The following is a 22257-nucleotide window of genomic DNA, read 5'->3' as shown; positions in this document are numbered from 1 at the left end:
TAAAATAGCTAACATTGTGAGATATACTACGCATCTGTTAGCCTAATCCTTGCGACACAAAATACAGAGGTTGTGTGTTCGAATCCCGGTGGTGGACCAATACATTTTACTTTCTATGCACATTGCACAATTAACACTTTATCGATACCTACGATATCACAGATAAAACGTGTCAGATACAGAAGGCTGATCACCTGTCCATGTAAAAAAACGCTTTAATTTAAAGCTAAGACCCATATAGAATTGTGACGCCTAGATTTCTCGCCTCTAGATTTTCTACTGTGTATGATTTTCGTTTATTTCTATCCCTATCGCAATTATATAAGTCAGTTTGTACTATTTTTAAATTTTCGATTTATTTCTTTAAATCGAGTGATACTGATAGAAAATTATTGTATTTTTTATCATAGTTAAGGCTAGTGGCGTAGCTACCTAGGGGCTAGGCGGGGCAGTACCCCGGGGCCCTCAAGCTCAGGGGGCCCTCGAATCCTAACCAGAAATCTCGATCGTTCTGAAGTTTTGGAAATTTCTTTTTTTCCAAGTATTAATTGTAATTTATGTTGTTACTGTTTAACATTTTTAGTACCTTCCCTGCGCAAAAAAGAGCTTAAGTAGCTTAGCATTTTTAAAGTAATTGTAAATTTAATATTTTGATCAGTTTACACAGCAGTGGGGCCCCATTTTTTTATTTGCCCCAGCGCCCTTGGTCACCTAGCTACGCCACTGGACTTATGGCAATATAATTTCTAATATCTGTCGACATTAATGTTGATCATAAAAGATAATAAAACCAAAAAGAATTGAGGTCGATTGTATCTAGGAATATAGACGAAGTTCACAGTGAACATCGACTACTTTTATATAAATAGAACTTGAATTAAAAATTAGTAATTAGATTAATATTAATCTATAATTAAGGTTTGTAATTTTATCAACAGACTACAGTTTATTATAGAATTTTGTAAGTCAACAAACAGAATTTTTAAAACGCACTTCCGTGGTAATTTTTGTATATACAATATACATTAATCATATATTCACCAATACAAGTGAAAGGGCAATGTCAAAGTATCTTGAGAAAGTAAACGTCCTTGTTCTGTGCTGTTTTAAATCTATATTTTGTTGTTTTTTTAACCTGAGGCGGATTTGCTACAAATTATTATGTATTATAATAACTACTATTATAGGTGGGAATTTATTTAAACATTTCACTATTAATTCAGCCGATATAAATAGGCTAAACATTCAAATAACCGTTGAGTTTGTGATTTTCTTTAAATAAATCAAATATTTTTCTGACCTTGAAAGAGTTCGTTAAATTTAATTATTTTGACACACATTCTATTACAAATTACTAATGCGTTATTTCAAACCGTCTGCAATCGTGAAATACTTTTTTTAATTACTTTCAGTACCAAATTAAACATACATTATTCTTGCAGATATTTTTATTTTAGCTTAGATGCATAATTAAAAAGCGTAGACTGGGTGAACATTGACTGGAGACACGAACTGATGTGATACTACAGCTGGAGAGGTCTTGACGTCCACACGAGATTGATGGGAGACAGCAGAGGCACTCTGGTAGACCGCTGGGGTAAGATAAACGGAGCGGGCATCGACAACGCTTGGGACAGTCTCCACCACAGCTGGTGTCACAAGGTGTTCCGACACGATGCTTGGGTATGACTTTACGTCAACTCTAGACTGGTGGGATACAGCACTGCCCCCAACGTAGGTCTTCTCTACAGGTACGACCACGGATTTGACGGCTGGAGCAACTACGGGAATGCTTTCAACGATTGGTGACGTATAGTAGGCTTGAGAAACTACTGGAACTAGCTTTCCGTCGAACCGGGACGAATGGGAAACCGCTGGTATACTGTAGAAGTTCGGCGATACAACTACTGGTTGCACTTCCTCCGAGACCAAGATCGTTGATCTTTTGTCTTTAGGTGCACCAGCACACAGAGCGAATAAAACGCTGAACACCACCAAAAATCTCATTTTGAGCGAGGTCTGTGTTCTGTTTTGAAATCACCACAAAAATATCTGCTAGACTGACGTTATTCGGGTGAAGCGCTCTATTTATACACCCACTAATTTATTTTACATCCTCACATTAAAGTTGAGGCAGATAGGACATGTGGGCGTCCTTGATCGTCGGTTTTCTAGCGATCTGTATTCTTATTCCTAAATTGGTGCTTTTCTTAACTTAATTTTCAGATTATGACCAATCGAACTGTGTCTTCGATTGTGTATAAACTTATGAATTTCTTGTGGTGCATAGTCAATGTGTATATTGAATAAAGCCTGAATTTAAAAACATATATAATTATTCAATTAGAATAAGTAGATAAATATTTATAGACGGTGTGCTTTTTTGTAGAACAGAGGTCAAATGGGCAGGAGTTTCATCTGATGTCAGTGCTCATGGACACTCTCAATGTCAGAGGGCTCGCGAGTGCGTTGCCGGTCTTTTACGAATTGATATGCTCTGTTCTTGAAGGACCCTAAGTCCTTTAGAAATGTGGATATAATACGTAACTAAATTTATATTTAAGCTAATTAATATAAGGTTTTTAGCTTGCTTATTCGTAAATCTCAAAAAAGTCGAAAAATTATCCGATATACGGAACACTCAAATCAAAAATTTTACATAAATTATATGGAAACAAGAAATCTCCTAACAGCATACATGACATTTAATTATTACATAAATTGTAATTTATTAAGGGCGTATTAAAATATCCGCAATTAAAAATGGTATTTGGAATTAATTTATAATAGACATAATGATATGGTGTGTTTAGATAAAAACTTATGATTATGATCTCATTTATTATTTCTTGATGCCACTAACATTTGTCTATGTATTCGTTAAGTTAATCGCAATTTTTAATGCTCCGAATCCACTACTATTCATGATTAAAAGTGTCTCTTATCTTTAAATTTTCATACATGTTATAAATGTCTTCTTCTGTTCTGTTGTCTTCTATATAAAAGACAACAACTTTATATTACAATGCATCGTCTGAGGAACTGTGACACACAATAATATAACCACGTATATAATAGAAGTAACAACTTCCTTTAATATTGAAAATAATATTGTCTAAATTATATTTAAGTGCGTTAATAATTCCGATACTATAAACTCAAACTCAAAATATCTTTATTCATATAGGTAAACAAAAACACTTATGAATCGTCAAAAAGAAGTTAAATTAATTGCAAATATACATTTACTACCAGTTCGCAAGTCAAGGGAGTAGAGCGGGTAAGAAGAACTGGCAAGAAACTTTCTGCCACTCTTTTTAATCGCCAAGTATTGTCATACAAATTGTTTGAACTGGAGCAAATCAATCCCAAGGATTAGAATCATTTAAGTATTCCTCAAATTTATAAAAAGCTTTATTGATTAATTTTCGTTTAACGAGGGCTTTAAATTTATTAAATCAATTCTCTAATTTCGCTTGGGAGTTAGTTGTAAAATCGAATACAATTTTCATGGAGTGGTTTATCTTTTGGAGCCTGGTTGGTCGTACACTGAAATTAGTTTTATTTCGCGTATTATACTGGTGAAAGTCACCATTTGTTTTAAAATCGTTTATATTTTTTGTACAACAAGGCTTAAAGAATATATTGACCAGATAGTGTCATAATATTTAATTCCTTAAACTTATCCCGTATATATATAAACATCTCATCTATCTTAACCAATGCAAAAACTGAAATGCCTGCCATCTAGTAATCTTATAAGACACTGTTAAAAATATAAAAGTTTAAAGAACATTAACTTCACGATATGGAAAGAAGAACTGTTCCTTGGAAGGTTCGACTGTTACGGTATTAATATTACACTCCACTAGATGGCGCTAAAACCTACTTATTCTTTTGATAGCCTTCTACACACTTATATTTTTTGACTATTGACTTATTAGCGTTATTTATTTAAAATATTTTTTTTTTATATACTTCATTAGCCGAAACTATTTTTCTTATGTCTTCATTTTACTTCTTCAACTGATGTTTGTTTCAAATGTAACTCAATTATTTATATCAAACGTAGGACGCTGTTCCATTAGTAGTTTTTGATGGTCATATCATCTTGCTTCAAGGAATCGAACCCAGAAAATTCAATTACTACACCAAGAGCGTTAACTATTAAGCTACTAAGGCAGCCAGAGTCCAAGACACACCTATGTCCTTTGAATTAATGTAGATATAGTAATAGAATATCTTGTTCTCAAGAATAACAATACCGAGTCTTGTATGATATAAATCAGTTATTTAATTGGTGTAAAAAACTTTATTCCAGAACGCAAACTTGAGTCCTTGTCGGGAACCTTAGGGAAACCCAATACGTAACATTGGTACAGTCGAACAATCGACCAAATGTAGGACATCAATAATTTAATCGGCACAGAAAGACATGAGAGTCGTCATTCAACATTAAAACTTATAAATAAGTAATTTGACAGTAAGCTAACTGAGACAAGATACTATATTTTCTTACTTACAATTAGACACATGGAGTATTTAATAAATAAATAATATAATCTGGTTCCAAGCCTTGTGCTGTAAAATTTTTGGGTAGAATTATTCGAAAACCTAAGAAACGTGCATTACATGAACGTTATATTAACTGCTGATGCACACAGAAATTTAAATATCTGAATTGAAAAGTACAATTTTCTAATGCTGTCCTACATATTAATGAACAACATGGCCGCAACGTACATAATAACAAATATCGTAGTATGAATCTAGACTAATATAAATAGTCCACACAAATCCTAAAACTTTTTAAGTATATAGATTTCTAGCTATATTTATTACACATACCACCACACCACATATTTTTCATTTTCTACACTCTACACTCCCATCTACAATATTTTCAACTATAGTATTCTCCATAATCACCAGAAACATAAATGCATACAAATATCAGTATAATTATAAAAACACCTTTTAGTTTGAGAAATAGTAAATAATTCAACTCTATGTATACTTTGTTCTTAATGTTTGACCTCCCTAGTCAGTTACTGCAACACTCGCGGCGCAGTTCGGAAAACCCCCAATATCACTTGCAATAGCAAAATTAGCTACTTTTTATTAGATTTAACGCGAATTTAATAATTTCAAGAAACGTTTAAGGTTGAATCGGGCTTTAAGATCTTTAAGATTTTAAAGTAATACTTTACTTATTACTAACATTATATTGCTATATTTCACAAGTCTTCCTATTTATCGTAATCTTTTTTATTAGGAATGTCCTAATGAGGTTTTGTGAGTTTTAGTTTAGGTTTAGATTTAATATTGCGTTTAAATTTGCTTATCTAAATAAAAATAACAATTTTTTTACGTATTTTTAAGTTCCAGTGCTTATAAATCAACCCATAAATCAATGGTATTAACAAGAACAAATTTAAAAAAAAAATTGATCCACGTGGAATAAAATATTTATTCCTTACCTAAACCGTATTACATCAAATTAGGTTCACTAATTTATGTGTGTATCGCCTTTGATTATAAAAAATTAAATTAAATTTTTCCTCCCATTTCAGATTTGAGAAATAATTGGGTTCGTGTTACAAATATTACAAACATTGATGAAGTGTACATTGACCGGAACATCCCGGTCATTGCATCGTATCATGCCTATGCACTTTAGTACAACAAAATTTCGGTACCGCAATATTACGACACATCTGTAACTTGAAGATTAGATACGGTTTTTTAAGCGAAGATTCGTTGAGAATCTTACAACCAATATCTTCTACTTCCAAATAAAAATAGAACAATTGAAACGTGGTTTTCAAAATATAAGTCGTTGGAAACAAAACGTCACAATTTTCGAAATGGTTAGATTTCGATCGACATTTATGTAGAGCGTCCTAACAAAATCAAATTCGAATTTATTTCGCTAGGCAGTATTCACATACAATCATAATCTTCTCTATCAGATCAATAATATTAGTGCCGCAAGACATACTGAAGCAGAATCATACGCGTTAATATTTTGGATTTTAGTTTACAAAAGCTGTTTGCAAAACTGTATTTATTTTATTAGTTATAATTGTTACGCCTTATATGTAGCAAGAAACTTTGCCAATCCGAGGCCCTAATACCTTGGTACTTCAGCACCATACTACAGAACTCATGTCTTACTTTTTACACAGAGACAGATTATAAATTATAATAGGTAGTTCATTAAGGTATTTCATTTAATTACAATTACTGTTTTGACATGCATGATATGGTATATATAACGGTTGCAGTTACTTTACAAACATTTTAAAAATAAACCTTGCCGATTCTAGAGTTACTTGCCAGTTCTTCTCGTTCCTTCTACGCCCTTGATTTAAGAACTGGCAGTAAATGTAAATTACGAATCATAAGTTTTTTTGTTTTAACATTAAGTTACCTACACGAATAGAATTTTCACGCATTCAGATAATCTGCATAAGGTTATTCCTAACAGTATATCGATGAGTTGAACAATGATGATGATGATAATAAACATGTAAAACGCAAATATTGTTACTTTTTTACGTACTTCAAATTACATACACTATAATCTTACAGTACACTCATATTGCTAGTTTCGCAAACATTACATGTGTCATCAACTGAAGCAGAAAGCATAAAAGAAATGTTGCTTTATGTGATTATTTGTTATATAACTATAGTTTACTAAAGTGAATTATAATTATTTCCTATGTTGACTGTTCCTTAATAATGATCATGTTTCTCTTTCGATGTTTCAGTCTACTAAATTATATGTACATACTTAAATATTGTACATTTAAAATTAACTTACTTTATCACAAATTTATTTCTTTATTTTTTTTTCTTTATAAATTTCTATAATAAATTCTCGATACTGCTACATAATATATGTAACTGGGAAGTCCTGAAATACTAAATAATAATAATAATAATCGTAATAAATAAAATTATAATGATTATTATTATTATATGAAATGATTGGGTTGGAAGAAAAAACAAAAGAATTAATAAGGCATGCAGTCTATCCATATCCATTGTACATTTACAAACTTAGTTTAAAAATTTACTGTTATTTGTTTAACACAGAGATATTAGAGAGATAGTTACAAAATATTCACGAGATATTTGATGTTTATTGAACGGTTTAGTAAAGGGGGAAAGTGTTGAATATGTATGACTATAACTTTGAGTTTTAGATTAATTTAGAAAATTATTTTTAACACCTTTACAATTATATATATTTGGAAGACTTTATTTATGTGAAAATTAAACAATAAAGAATTAAATATTTACAACACAACACAAAAATATATATATTAGAATTAAGAATGTATTACATTACATTTTGTGTTTGGTTTGGTCTTTAGTGTAAGTTTGGAACCCGGAACCCCATCTTGGGTATAGGTCTCCTCCAACTCTTATCGCGGACTTTATTCATTCAAGTCTTCACTATATCTCCATCAGCCAAGGCCAATTTTTTAAGTCAATTCTTCAGATTTTTAGTTTGTTCAAATTCCACATTTATGGTTATCTTAAATAGCACACTAGAAAAAAGTACACTACAAGAACTCTATCTCTTTCCAAATATGGTTTTGTAACCTAGTCTAAATGAAAATCTTATGTAGGTCACATACATTATTCCTGGCGGTACTTTTGCAAACGACATATGACCTTGACACAACATTATTCATGTTTGTATTGTACAATGCTTTAATACCATAAGTATTCAACAGGCTGAGTAGGAGGTAAAACGGTTCAGCGAACTGTTGCGCAAAGAACATCGTCAGCGTGTATTGCGCCCGCGCAGGTCCGGTTTCTGTTGCACTGGAAAGCCCCTCTTGTGCAAGTCTTCACTATTAAATCCTGGTTTTATCCACGAATAGCCGTGACCTAAATAGCACACACTTAAAGTGTTTAGCATGAATGATATCTGAATCCGAGAACGTCAAAAGATGCTTATCGAGATGGCTTGTTATAAAATGTAGACTTATTAAAAAATGGTAACCATGGTAACCAATACTGAGCCATCTTTATGCCACGTATTAGAATAAAATAAAATATTTGTTTACATCTTCAATAGTTAATTAAATGATTTTTTTTCCATTCGAATAGTATAAATATCGCTAATACGCACAAATGACATGCGCGTTGAAGTCTTTACTATAGAAAATACACACCAACACAACAAACTCTGATTCTGTCTATGCGGATATAATACAAACACTAAAGGAATAATGCAATACTTATTATTAAGAAGACATTTTTGTTTAGCATTCTAACTCTATAAAGCTAATATTCTCACTATATTCTCATTATTAACAACTAGAGAAAAATTAAGATTTTTATAGCTTTTTAATAATAATGCAAAAATCTAGAATAAAACCTTTTGTTAATTACTACTACAAGTACGACTTAGAACTTTGGACTTTTTCTAAAAAAAATATATCTCTATACATTAAACACAACAAAAATTTATGGAAAATAGAGCTTCGGTTTTGTAATGGTAACTTTTGTATTTATGTTAATACGTTATCATAAATTCATAATCCTTATTCTATTTAGATGTGTCAGGAGAAAGTAGGTTAATACAATTATAACCTATTAAGGTAGGACATAATACACGCGGTGTTAGGTAACATTACAGCATAGGCCACAATAATCAGCATGTATTAAGTTTTTGTTACTAAAAAAACATTCGTTAAGACTATACAGAAAAACTAATATAAAAATAAAATCGGTTTTATATAAAAAAAGTTAAAACTTGATTCGTTCTGTCGTATTTTTACAATAATTTAAGTTAACCTAATAATTAGGAATTTTAGACACCTCTGATTATATTTTAAATTTGGTTTTGTTTTATTTGATGAAAGTAATTTTATAAACCAAATATATCGACAAGTGTGACGTGAACAGTTATTATACACATATTCATAAAATATAAGTTTAGCAGTTGATGGAAAGGCGAAAGTAAGAGAGATATTTAGTAAACTGCAATATGAACTTGTATATAGAGGCGATTTTTGTATTTTTTCTTCGTACCTTACTACAAATTTTAATGAAAAATTTTTGAGGTGCATAATTTACAACATAATAATATTAAAAAAATGAGTGTTAAGGTTGGTTGAAATATAAAAACCTACTTAAAATTTCCGAGATCCGTCTGACCTTTGTGGATATCCCTATTGCCTAACGTCTAGTCAGAATTCATGAATTAAATCAAGGGTTGATCAACGGTATCTACGTCATACTCTGTACCAAGATCTTTGAAGTCGCGATTTGGTGTTTTGAAGTGTCGCTTTAAAATCGCTTTTTACAAAAATGCAGTCATATTTAGACGTCAGTTTTATTTAGTGGTACAAGCCTGCGTCGATCATCTTACAAAATCGGAGCGCATGCATCTTTGCGTTGGTAGAACTATAAAGCGTTGTGGTGGTAGATGAAACCGTCATTCGAACGCAAGCTAAGCATCAGTGAAGTTGTGAAAACACAGTAAATATTTATAAGTGTTATAAAGTGTAACAAAATAATATGTAAGTTTCAGTGCGTGTGTATCAATAGTTTTAATTTTATATGGATCAAAGTGCTTTACATTAACCCAATTTAACATTTTCTATATTTTTAACAATCTTACAATAACTTATTTAGAACAAATGACAGTTTCAAATATCTTTTAAAAATATTTTATTTTATTTACAAGAACTTGTTAAAAAGTACAACGCGTTAAACAATTAGCGCTTTCACTTTTAAACAGACCACGAACAATAACAGGATACAACATATCAAGATCTAACATTTAAAATATCTTATTCTTCTCCTTCGAAAGTTGTTCCCATCCACACTCGTTTTCCATTGAATTCGCACTTTTACTGTTTAATTACTTTATTCGACAATATTTACAAATATAAAAGTGCCGAATTGTATAATGCAATGAATTACATAAACAGACTCTAGTTTGATATTACATCAGAATGTTACGAGAGTTCATGACGCATATTTCGGACGTGCTACTCTTACTGATGAAGTTCTACCGGTTTTTTGTTGACATTGACACCATTAATGCTTTCTTTCATAACATAAACAAGTCATGACCTAATTATATCGACATAGAGGTTCTAATAAAACTGTAATTGAAGTTATTTATATTGAAGTAAACTCGAATCTAACAAATAAAACTCTAGAAGTCTTTTGTTTTCTGTTGTCGTTTGTTTTATGTTCATTTAAAAGAAGTTCGTTATAAATTAAATGCAAGATTATTTTTGTGTATGAAGAATTTAAAAATTTGAATTAAAAGAGAACATGAGAGTGTGCTTTCGCATCGCCGCACACAGTCGTAACGGAGCATTGACGTTATGGAAGCTTATGTAATCTTTGTCCGCAAAAGTAAAAGTGATCCTCTACCTACTAGTTTCGTCATCGTATTTACTTCATATGTATAGATAATATTTAAATTAAGCTCTCACGTTTTTATTACAGATAATGCGGTGGTTTACTATATGTGGCGTACTTTTAGTTACGATAGCAAGTACATCCGCTGAATGGTCTTGGAATAATGACGATGCAAACAAAGATGTAGATTCGAAGCCCAAATCAACAGAACTCTTACAGGGTGAAGAGATCAGCGAGGCGGAAGACAAAAATGGCGATGGAACTGTTCTTGATGGTATTGTTGATGAATTGGTTAGCAACAAACAGGGAAGAAGTCTAAGTGGATTTGATGACGTGTATAGTGACCCTACTATTAAAGAAGCTTTAGACGCAGGTGATGACACTGAAGCAAGAAATTTAATTAAAGGAAGACTTTGTACGCTAGGCCTTATACAAGTAAGTTTTACATGCAAATAATCAAATCTAATTAAAATAATTCATTCATTCAATGCATAACAGAATTTAATAAACGTTTTTATTATTACAGTGCGAAGATGAAGATACACAAGAAAAACGAACTTACGTTTCGCCAGATGAACTCATTTATGCTCAACCTGTCGATATAAAACCGATTGGAAAACCCGTTGCCTCTATCGCCATTCGTGGTCCACCAAGGGCTTATGGGCCTCCAAAACCTATGCCATACCCTCCACGACCACAGCGATACCCATCCAAAAGGCCGACATATGGTAATAACCGACCTGGCTTTGCTGATAAATATGGAACAGCCAGCAATGCTTTCCAATTTTCTCAGAATAGTGGCACGTACGGAAACGAATTTAACTACGTTACTAAACAACCAACCTTTGGAAATGACGGCCCATACTCATACGAAAGCCCTAAACCCCTATACAATAAGCCATCCTCTCAGCAAACTAATTTGAAGCCTGAGTCTGTTGTCCAACAGCACATACACCATCACTACGTGCACGAAGATGCAGCAAAAGATCCAAAAGTTATTATTAAACCAGTAGCAATTCCAGTAGGGTCAGTCGGTCATTTAGCTTCCCAAATTCATAATCAAGAAAATTCAGGCATCATAACAGCCTCTGGATCAGATTTTAGTACCTTAAACGCTGGTGGTTTTAAACCAATGACAGGAGGATTTAATCAAGTCAAACCAGTATATGAAAGTGATACTATTTATGGCTCCCAATTTGGACACAATAACTATAACAGGGAAAACGGAAATATTCAGGCACAGAATCTGCCCAATCCATTCCAGAACAATGCGTTCGATGATCAAAAGTACGTAAACTCGTTAGGATCCTATGGCTCTCAAAATTCAGAGTTTTATAAAAAGGAGTTGCACGTAGGTTCAGGTAACAATGGTTACTCCCAAGGGCTAGGACAAAACAATTTATATCAAGAGAACTATCAAACCGGTAAAGCTCAAGGTTTCGAATGCGTATGTGTTAACTACGATCAGTGCCCAAGTCAAGAAGTGATCGGGCGTAGAGATGACCTGTACCTTCCAATTGATCCACGTAACAAAGGCAGTGAGATTTTGGCTTTGACCGAAGATCAAAGTGATATTTCTAACAGTACAACTGAATTGGAAAACTCAGAACAAAACGGCACCGAAGTAAAGAATATTCAAAAACGCGAAGCTAAATCTGATAAAGCCGAAGAACCAGCTAAGGAAATTGAACCGGTAAGTTTATTTACTTTATTTTAAAGTTAATTTCAGCCATGCTTTTCTCCCATTCAAATTACCTTAGCCTCATATCCTTATAAAACAATGAAAGCGAAGACTGGGGTAACCATTCCGTAATTAATAAACCAAAACTCATTGTCAAATTAATCAAGAAATAAATTAACTCATTTACTAGAAATTAACAATATTCTTAAAAAAAGAAAACTTTTATTGGAGTACTGAATTGTTACTACAGCGCCTCCTTGGACTCGCTGGCTATGGCGGCAATGGTGGTAATAACAACAAACAAGTGCAGCCCACGTTTGGTGTCTCGTTTGGGTTGCCCCAGCCTTCCCACAGTTACCCTGTCAACCCTTTCAATGCAAACCCTATCCAAAATCCCTATGGACCGGCACTAAATGGCGGTGGAATAAACTTAGGCTTACTTTCAGTTAATCCGTTATTAGCTGTACAAGTAACAAAAAATGATTATGGCGAAAAGATTGTGAAGCCATTTGTCAATTTGCATGTTACACCGAATGAACATGTGGTTAATAAGCTTGGACATCTGTTTCATGAGAAGAAACATTACCTTTTAAACAAGCACGAACATTATCATCATTATAATAATCCCTATAATAATTTTAATCACCATCCTCAACCTTATCCTCATCCCCCATATAACTTTGTTCCTCAGTATGATTCTCATTATGCTAAACCTCCTTTATACTCACCTCATGTCGGCCATTATCCCAATCACTATCGCGTTCACCCATACAATGCACCGGGAATTCCTTCCGGTAATGAGGATTATTATGATGATGACAATATCAACCACGACGAAAGTGACTATAATCATGCCAATTACGGCTTTGAAAGGTCTTCTAATGGTACTCAGTTTATAAACGACGATAATAATAATAATTATGCTGGCCGTTTCGCATACTCCCGGTCCATTAAAATACCTTCATCCCACCCTAACGGGGCAAACCGGGGAGAACAAACGATTCGTTTTCCCGAGAGTCGAAAGAAGAGAGCCATAAACAGTGAAAATATGACTGAAATTATAGAAGAGGTAAAACCTCCATATATGATTATAACATAGTAGAATTGTTTTATAACATTATATGAATATAAACAATTATATATTAATCTGTTTTTTTATTGCAGCGACAAGGATACTTCGGTCACAATCAAATTCAACAATGCGGTTCCAACCAAGTTTGTTGTAGAAGACCGCATCGTCCCCAAGCTTCAAACCGTGGTCAATGTGGCCTTCGACACTCGCAAGGGATCAATGGAAGAATCAAGACACCAGCATACGTAGACGGAGACAGTGAATTTGGCGAATATCCATGGCAAGCAGCTATTCTCAAAAAGGACCCCAAAGAATCTGTATATGTCTGTGGTGGTACCTTGATCGATGGACTTCACATCATGACTGCCGCCCATTGTATAAAATCGTAAGTTTATTTTATGTTATATAATATATTATGTATCTACCATTTGTACGTAATATTTAATTATTCAATAATATATAACAAATCACGGAAGACGAATGTTGTGATTGTAATGAAATGAATAATAAACATATCTTCTTTTGTTTTCAGGCACAAAGGATTTGACCTTCGCGTGCGTCTTGGAGAATGGGATGTGAACCATGACGTAGAATTCTACCCGTATATTGAACGAGATGTTATATCTGTCCACGTGCACCCTCAATATTACGCTGGAACTTTAGATAACGACTTGGCTGTCTTAAAACTGGACCATCCTGTTGAATGGACTAAATATCCACACATCAGCCCAGCTTGTTTACCTGACAAATATACTGACTTCTCCGGACAAAGGTGCTGGACAACTGGATGGGGTAAAGATGCCTTTGGATCAAATGGAAAGTACCAAAACATCCTTAAGGAAGTCGATGTGCCGATACTACCTCATGGAGTTTGCCAACAGCAGCTGAGACAGACAAGATTAGGATATAACTACGAGTTGAATCCAGGATTTGTTTGCGCTGGAGGCGAGGAGGGAAAAGATGCATGCAAGGGCGATGGTGGCGGTCCTTTAGTCTGTGAACGTGGAGGCACTTGGCAACTGGTTGGTGTAGTGTCTTGGGGCATTGGTTGCGGACAACCCGGCGTACCTGGCGTTTATGTTAAAGTTGCTCATTATTTAGATTGGATCTCACAAATCACAGGGAAATATTCACCCTATTAAGTACTGACCCAACTTTCTCCGTCGGGCCTAAATATTGTCAAAGCATTATGATAAGTACCATGTAATTTATTGTAATTTAAAACCTAATTTATTATGTTTCTTTGGACGGTAATGTCCAGAGATGTAAGTAAATGCTTGTGCAGTTAATTTTATATTAAAAATCTTTTTCATTATTTAGTTTGTTTTTTTTTGTTTACTTAAAAACGTACGATTTTGGGAATTTTATATAATGTCAACTACAATCAACGGACCTATTTTACAACGCTACATCTATTAGTCTTTCGGCAAGATCGAAAACTCACTTCTTTCGTGAATTCAAAGAAAACAATAGTACGTAAAATAAATCTTAGATGGCGTTTTTCACAACTAATATGAATAGGTCCGCACGAAGTATTCATTGTCTGCTGGGGACTGGGGTAAAATATCTAAAATTTTACAAAACAGTTTAAACACAAATACCCCTATTTAATTTAAACATAGCACATAACTAATTATTAAATTCAAAAAAACATCTTGACATCTATCAATACATATTGAAGTATAATTCAAAAACATAGAAATCAAAGTTTCGTTTATTCGAATTTTAAGGTACATAGCTTATATTTTTAGCGATCATAACACATTTTTAATAATGGCGGGTAAAACCACAGATCGCAAGAAAACTAAAGATAAAGGACCTATTAGTGAGGCGAGCGACAATGCTGCTACTTTTACGCTACCCGATTCCTTACCATGCTCTGAAATTGAGTTTCCCGTACTTATAAAGAGGGTCAATAAAGCAAATTGGAATCTTATAGTTAAACAGAGAGAGAAGGAGTTGCAAGAAATAGAAGATAGCCGAGAAAGCAAAAAAGAGCCAATAATAAAACAGCCCTTTCTTAGTAAGCTTTTTACTACCGTTTTATTAATGATTAACTTAGATGTTTACGGACGTCAGTCTCTGCACCAGCAAGTACGTTCTGTCGGTTTTCCTATGAAAGCTTCCCAATTACAAAAGCCCTTGGTTAGCTCGCCATTTCATGGACTTCTATAAGCATCCTTTTTCTGATTATATTAAAAACAGCTTTCTCTGTTGACGTTTTGCGGAGTATACATCTAGTTCTTTCTAACAACCTTCTGTAGATTTCCTGTCCATACAAACTGAAAATCTACTGCTACTACTGATATACTTCTATTTTATATTGCCTGCTTGAATATTTTGCCGGTGCTCATATGATCCGTGAGGCACCTTTTCTACTTATTTTGATATTATTATTTTTTTCTCATTGGAATCGTAATCTCATTGGAGTCAAAATAAGTACAGTATTTTAAATAAATCATCATAAAATTTATTTCCCTTAAATGACACCCTCTACATCTTAAATTGTAAATTATAATACCTATTGAGTCGTGGGAAATTTAAAGATGTATCCAGAGTCAGCATTCACTCTTGAGAACTACCAAAAGGGAAAAATAAACATAGGTGAGACCTTAGCATATTGCCTATTAGAGATTATATTAATCATAATTTGATATATCTCAGGGACCGAAACAGATTACATAAGAGACCAAGTATTTGTGTATTTAATACCAGCACTGGAGGAAACACTTAATAAAGCTAAAATATGGGAAGCGCTAAAAATACAAAAATGTTTTTTCAATGGCATTGACAATATTGCTCAGGTGAGTTTGATTCAGAAATATGTATTTAAAATTGTAATCAGTAGTCTCTTAATTAATTAGAGAGATTAATTTAAAGCGCATGTGCGGCTAAATTTACGGCGATGGCGCATAATCATGGTAGGGGAGCCCAAGAGGGGATTTCGGGATTTAGGTACTAAAGCGCGGCAGAATAATATATAGGGGGATACCTTGTACCCGGTTAAGTACCTCCACAAAATATGAGGCCCATATCTATGGCCGCCCGTGAAGGAAACAGGATCAGATTAGTAAAAAAAAATTGACCATCAGAAATTCCCGAGCGCGTCAGATTAAGGTAGGGTGAGTTAATTACATCCTAAAAAGTGTATATTATTCCACTAATCTGACAATTTGAGAGTGACGGAAAAAAAGGGGAGGGCAACAAAGTTGTAAAAAAAAAACGTCATCTCGACATTCTCGAGCGTAGCTAATTTTTTTTTTATTTTGGAGGAAATAATTCAAGAATAATGAAAAATATATAATTTGACGATTTCCGCAAGCCGAAATAACAAAAATTCGTCGATAAAGTTAAATGCGTGCAGCTGCGTGATGCCTACATTTCCTTAAACCGATCGGAATCTACTAAACGGCGTTCTAAATATTTCCCTCAAAATTACATTTCCTGTGAATTTGAACCGATTCGGACCGATAGATTTTGAGAAATTTAAAAAAAATCTTAAAATAATAAGAAATATTTTTTTTTTAAGTGGTTTCTTTATTGATCAACTTCAAAAACTAATCCGCCTTTGAGCTTGAAAAATCACGTCGATCGCCACCAAGCTGGTTAAAAGTGGTTGATTAGTTCGAGAGATATCGTGAACGAAAGAAACCCGAAAAAGTGTTTTTTCGGGATTACTCCGAAATTTGTGGTTCGATCAATTAAAATTGCAAAATTACTTATGGGGATGATAAAACTGCGTCGAATGCCGGCAACTGCGTGAAAATTGCTTGATCCAAAAATAGTGTTCTATGAAACTTCTATCAGACTTTCGAGCTGGGAGAGCTCAAATGTATAGAAATATTATTTCTTTGAACTCAGCGAGCTCAAAATATCAATTTTAAGCGCCCAGGAATGGAATTAGCGGGAAGTTTCAGGGATGGCCCTTTAGGTGAACCGTTTTTCTAAAAAAAAATTGTCAGATCAGACGAATCCCTCTAGATAACCGTCAGATTATGAGACAGTACGTTTAGAACATAAAGGTGAACCACATATATCTTAATCTGACGCGCTTGAGTATTTCAAAATTGCGATTTTTTTTTTGCAAATTATGAAAATGGCCGTGGGTTTGCGTCCCATCGAAATCGTCAGATTAGTGAATGAGAGCTTTTTTTTGGTGCACTTAACACTCCCTTAGAAAATCTGACGCGCTCGATAATTTTTTTTTTTTTTTCATTTTCAACCCTTAAATACAACCACCCGCATCATGCAAACGATCAGATTAACATACGTACATTATTAAAAATACGTAGGGCATTGATGCTATAAATATCTGACGCGCTCGAGGATGTCCATGCAACAGTTTTTTTTTACATACATATTTAACAATCTATAGCCGCTTCCCCCACCGATGAAAAGATATATATCATATAACATTTTTTTCTTCTTATTATCTAAGCTTTGCATCCCAATAGGTCTCTACGACGCTCGAGTAAATCCCCATTTAGCATCGTGGGCTCCCCTACCATCACGATGTGTATTTAATTCCCGGTTAACGGTTTATACAGAAGGCTAATCACATCACCAGTATAAAACAAGATATCTACACAAAATAATAAGCAATTTATCACATACATATTTACTAAGCTGCTGTCTTGTATTTATGATAATGATTGTAACTTTAACTACAGTCGCTAGATGGCGCTCTAATAAGTCGGATCCAACCCATGTTCTTTTACCGAGTCAATAACTATATAAAGTTTATACCAAATCCTAATAAGCATATTGACAAACAGGGTACATATATTATATGAGATAAGAAATTATTGATCGCAGCTATTATTATTATTTATAAATGTTTATGTAAGCTTTAGTATAGAAAAAAATTCAATATAGTAGAAGGCATGTTTTTATAATTCAATTAACATTAAATGTTTTAGTTTCTGTGGAATAATAACCCAAGATATCCTGATCGTATGTCGACAAAATCTCATCTATTCAACATGCCATGGGTTCGAAAACAGCTTCAAGAGAAGTACTTACATATTTTTATAGAATTGTGTATATGTATAATTTGTATATATTTAGCAAAGTCGAAAGACTCTCTTCTACAAACAATATTAAGTAAAAGCAGGTAAAACATGAAAAAACGGACCTAAATATATATTTTTTATAAATTCATATATGTTTATTTTATTATTCTGTTGTTAAATATAAATTGTTAACTAGGCCACGTCCATACTACCCCAAATCTTGGTTATGGCCTGAAGATTATGCAGCTACGCTCATACAAAAGACTGTCCGACAGTACTTTGTACAGAGAGAGGACGATGTACAGGAAATGCGTGATTTCTGGAGAGTAAGTTATCTTTTAAACCTAGTAAAGAGTATTAGTTATAGTAGGAGTTATTTGTTAAAGTACTAGCCTAGTCTGATCAATGTTGGCCTATTGGCTTGAGCGGGCGCCTCTCAATCCTAAAGTCATGCGTCCGAATCACATCTGTGCACCAAAGGATTTTCTTTGTACTTCAAAATTAATTTTCGCTCGTACGGTGAAGGTACATCCCATAGACGAAATTGACATGCCTTAGACATAAAAATCCTTATTAGTATGAAATTGATAGGCTCCCCAGTACCAGCTCCTTCCACTTGACCGTATTCAACGAAGAGCGGTTCGAATCGTCGACGACCAATCCCTCTCCGAGCGGCTTGATCCTTTGGCGTAGCGTAGAGATGTGGGGTCACTCTGCATCTTCTACCGCAATTAGCATGGATGGAGAGTATTCAGAGGAGTGGTTCGGATTATTACCTGCAGCTGAGTTTCATCATCGGACGTCGAGGCAGAATACGAAATTCCACCCGTATCACCTCGACGCCCGTCGACAACTAAGCGTTTTTCAAAGCAGTTTTTGCCGTGCACCACCATTATGTGGAACTAGCTGCACACTGAAGTATTTCCGAACCAACCCAACTTAGGGTCCTTCAAGAAAAGAGCGTACCAATTCTTAAAAGGCCGGCAACGCAACGAGTGTCCATGAGCGGCGGTATCACTTAACATCAGGTAAGCCTCCTGCCCGTTTGTTCTATATAAAAAAAATTACAACTTTTTGAAACTAATAGTGGGTAAATACTAGACCGAGGCGGCCGTACTGGACATCAACAGGACATTCGATACCGTCTCGTAGCTTTTTTATGAAACAGGGGGCAAAAAAACAGACGGTTCATTAAGAAACAAATAAATTGGTATAACTCGAATGGAGACTATCAGAAAAGGCGCATTTGCAATATTATACGATTTTTGTTTTTTTATAGTTTGATTTAAGTTCCAACCGCCACCCATAGACACGTGCAATGTGGGGCTTGCAAGAACGTTGCCGGTTTATAAGAAATTGATACTCCCTACACTTGAAGACCCCTAAGTGTTTAAGTTTGCGTAGAGTGTATGATTTCTAGATGCTTATTAAAGTTAGAAGATTAACTAATCATCTTAATGAACAGCGTCATTGTGGCTTGATTTAATTTATCTTCATTTTTCAGAAACTCAAAATTGAACAAAACCTTCCTGATATGGAAACCAATCCATTTTTGGCGAAAAGGTTTGCATCATTGCAAACATTTCATAAAAATAATTAAACATAAATAAAGAAAGATTTATGATAATAAAACAGTTTATTTAAATATCTACATTAATGGTTACTAAATTTAAAACAGTAGCTAAAACTATGTAGATGTAAAAGTAGGATTTTATTTTGAACTAAACATGTCTGTGATCAAAACAAAAATTAGGGACTTATGCACATTAGACAAGGTGTTTCAGGTTAATATTTAATAGCATATCTTCATTCAAATAAAAACTTATTGTACATAAAGCTTTACACTATACATTCAGTACATAAGTCAAAATAAAATCCATTTCTGCATGCATTTCCCTTAGATATCGTTAAGCATGAACTACTCTAAGGGAACTCCTTTATACAGTGATGGACTGATGGGTTTTCCTAAGCCCATGCCGAACTGGATGGTAGGTTTTTCATCACCCTTTGCTATCCTTGCCACTCTGTTAGGGCTATGTTTGTAGCTTAGTGGCATAACAAATTCTTTTAAGGTCTGAAAATATACATCAAGTCATTATTATATGGAAAAATATAAATAATATTCAGTCAATGGATTCAAATATCCAACTTCTAAAACAATATGTATTTACGTATAGTTAAAAAAAAATATAAAATGCCTTTTTATAAATAGAAGGTAAAAAAGCAGGTTTGTGCTGCTTCATTGCCAGAAGGCTTGTAATTATAATTTTTTTATGTTACCTACAGAGTCAAGTTTTAAATGTCAACATGTAATATACAACCATGGATCAATACACTAGTTATGTATATATCAATAGTTAGAAAAAGAGAGTGTGTTAGAAATTTAAATGAGATGAGCAAATTCTGAGGGAACTTGTTGCATGTCTTTGCAAGCAACAATTTATATTATTTAACAAGCAATAATTTTAATCCACAAAAACATAACATTGTTTTAGATTCTCAAATTCCTAATACAAATACATGTGTAGGATAAACTCCTACATATGTAACACTCTTTTACTTTCAGTTAATCGCCAGATGCCTAATTAGAAATATTTAAAAAAAGCACCCATAGCTCGTTTTTCGAAATTGGAGAATAATATTTCTTTCTTGGCTTTTTCTATTATTTTGGCGGCAATTCAAATTTTAATCTGAATTTTATTTTGTTCAAAATGGGCAAAAATAAAAGTCGCGTCAACTAGGCAAATAATTGTTAATTTACATATAGGTCATAAGTGGGCATACAGAAGAATAGCTGAGCATTTAAATTATTTTGTTAAGAAAGTTTTTAATGCAATCGATCATTATAAAACACATGGAACTGTTGACAATGTTCTTATAGTATGTGCGTTGTAGCGTGGCGCGGGTGACAGTTTCAGTAATGTTTGGTTTCAACAGCTATAAGTACTATATACTATACTTAATACTCCTTTCTCATTATACAACCACCACTGTATATTATAATATTACAAATGCAGATAATAGCTAAATTAATAGGAATATGGGGCTACATACCTTCTGGCAATGTGAGTGTCCATGGGTGTCAGTATCACTTAACCTGAGATGAGCCTCCTACCCGTTTACCCCATTATATTATATTATTATTTAAAAAAAAGTAGTGTAAATCTTAACGCTCAGGAGGGGTATACAAACTAACATTTCTGGTCACCCACTATTTCATTGATAATTTTTCATTTAACAAACAAAAATTATAGGCCATTGTAGCTTTGAGTTATGGCATACATTTAACCGAGACCAACAAATGAACTCAGGATTACATTTTTTTCCTGTAACTGAACATACCTGTAAACCTTTCTTTTCATGATCTCGAACAATAAACTTTTTCATTAGAGGTGGCATTTCAATAGCATTAGGTAAGATGACATCAGGGTAATTGTGTTCATTAGTAAGCTTCTTGTATAATTCTTGCTCCTCGTCTTTAGATATCAATTGATAATCAGGTTTATATGATGTTCGATAAATTTCTGTAATCTCTGGCAATTTTCTTCCTCTAAAAGTTTTTTCAACCCATACACGGACTCTTCGTCTCTCCTGGAAAATAATTGGTCACAAAATTACCTAGGGTTAGATCAAGTTTAGGTTATAAGTTATTGACAATGTTATGTAGATAAACCTGAACTCGTTCTTTGAATTTCGGTTAGAATATTATAGTGGATTTCCCCTTACCTCATCAGGACAAGTTTCTACTTTGACAATTCTCATAAAACTCGGTTCAGGGTACCTATTAAAAACTTGGCGGACTATTAGTCGTCCTACTCCGAAGTTTTTTAAGCTTCCGACTATTTCCCACAATGTTTTTCCTTTGAAATCGGTCGTGCGGCCAACATATTTCACAACCTTAGTTGTCATTTTTATATTAAAGTTTGGAAGCTATTCAATCTTAATACTTTTGGACGTATTTAAGTAAATTATCAACTGCAAAAATTATTAAGTTATCTCAAAAATCTAAACAATTAAATCATTGTTTTTTTTATAACCTGGAGGCCGGAGCCTGGAAGCTTGAACAATTAAATCCTCTACTTTATCCA

General features: G+C 33.6%; 3 protein-coding genes across 4 annotated transcripts; 2 read left to right on the top strand and 1 right to left on the bottom strand.

Annotated features, from left to right (window-relative positions):
* Positions 1 to 9434: 9434 nt before the first annotated feature.
* On the top strand, positions 9435 to 14472 carry LOC125049160. 2 transcript variants are annotated; one of them, XM_047648293.1, is made up of 6 exons: positions 9435 to 9548; positions 10492 to 10839; positions 10931 to 12097; positions 12336 to 13154; positions 13250 to 13542; positions 13690 to 14472. In XM_047648293.1, the coding sequence occupies exons 2-6, from the start codon at positions 10495 to 10497 to the stop codon at positions 14297 to 14299; spliced, it is 3234 nt and encodes a 1077-aa protein (XP_047504249.1). In that variant the 5' UTR covers positions 9435 to 9548; positions 10492 to 10494; the 3' UTR covers positions 14300 to 14472. The 2 variants fall into 2 exon arrangements, with proteins under 2 accessions (XP_047504249.1, XP_047504250.1); XM_047648294.1 differs by lacking the exon at positions 12336 to 13154 and having other exon boundaries at positions 9436 to 9548.
* A 368-nt stretch (positions 14473 to 14840) lies between these two features.
* Positions 14841 to 19799, top strand: LOC125049062. The gene is made up of 5 exons (XM_047648145.1): positions 14841 to 15180; positions 15822 to 15961; positions 18077 to 18171; positions 18366 to 18495; positions 19674 to 19799. Exons 1-5 carry the CDS (start codon positions 14931 to 14933, stop codon positions 19767 to 19769), a joined length of 711 nt encoding a protein of 236 aa, XP_047504101.1. The 5' UTR covers positions 14841 to 14930; the 3' UTR covers positions 19770 to 19799.
* On the bottom strand, positions 19794 to 22257 carry LOC125049063. Its single transcript, XM_047648146.1, has 3 exons — positions 21896 to 22257; positions 21512 to 21760; positions 19794 to 20243 (listed from the first exon to the last, which is right to left on the bottom strand). Exons 1-3 carry the CDS (start codon positions 22076 to 22078, stop codon positions 20088 to 20090), a joined length of 588 nt encoding a protein of 195 aa, XP_047504102.1. The 5' UTR covers positions 22079 to 22257; the 3' UTR covers positions 19794 to 20087.

The sequence above is a fragment of the Pieris napi genome, chromosome 4 (genome assembly GCF_905475465.1).
Source record: "Pieris napi chromosome 4, ilPieNapi1.2, whole genome shotgun sequence".
Taxonomy (NCBI): Eukaryota; Metazoa; Arthropoda; class Insecta; order Lepidoptera; family Pieridae; genus Pieris; species Pieris napi.
The sequence above is the reverse complement of the archived record's forward strand: the minus strand, read 5'-3'. Positions and strand labels throughout refer to the sequence as shown.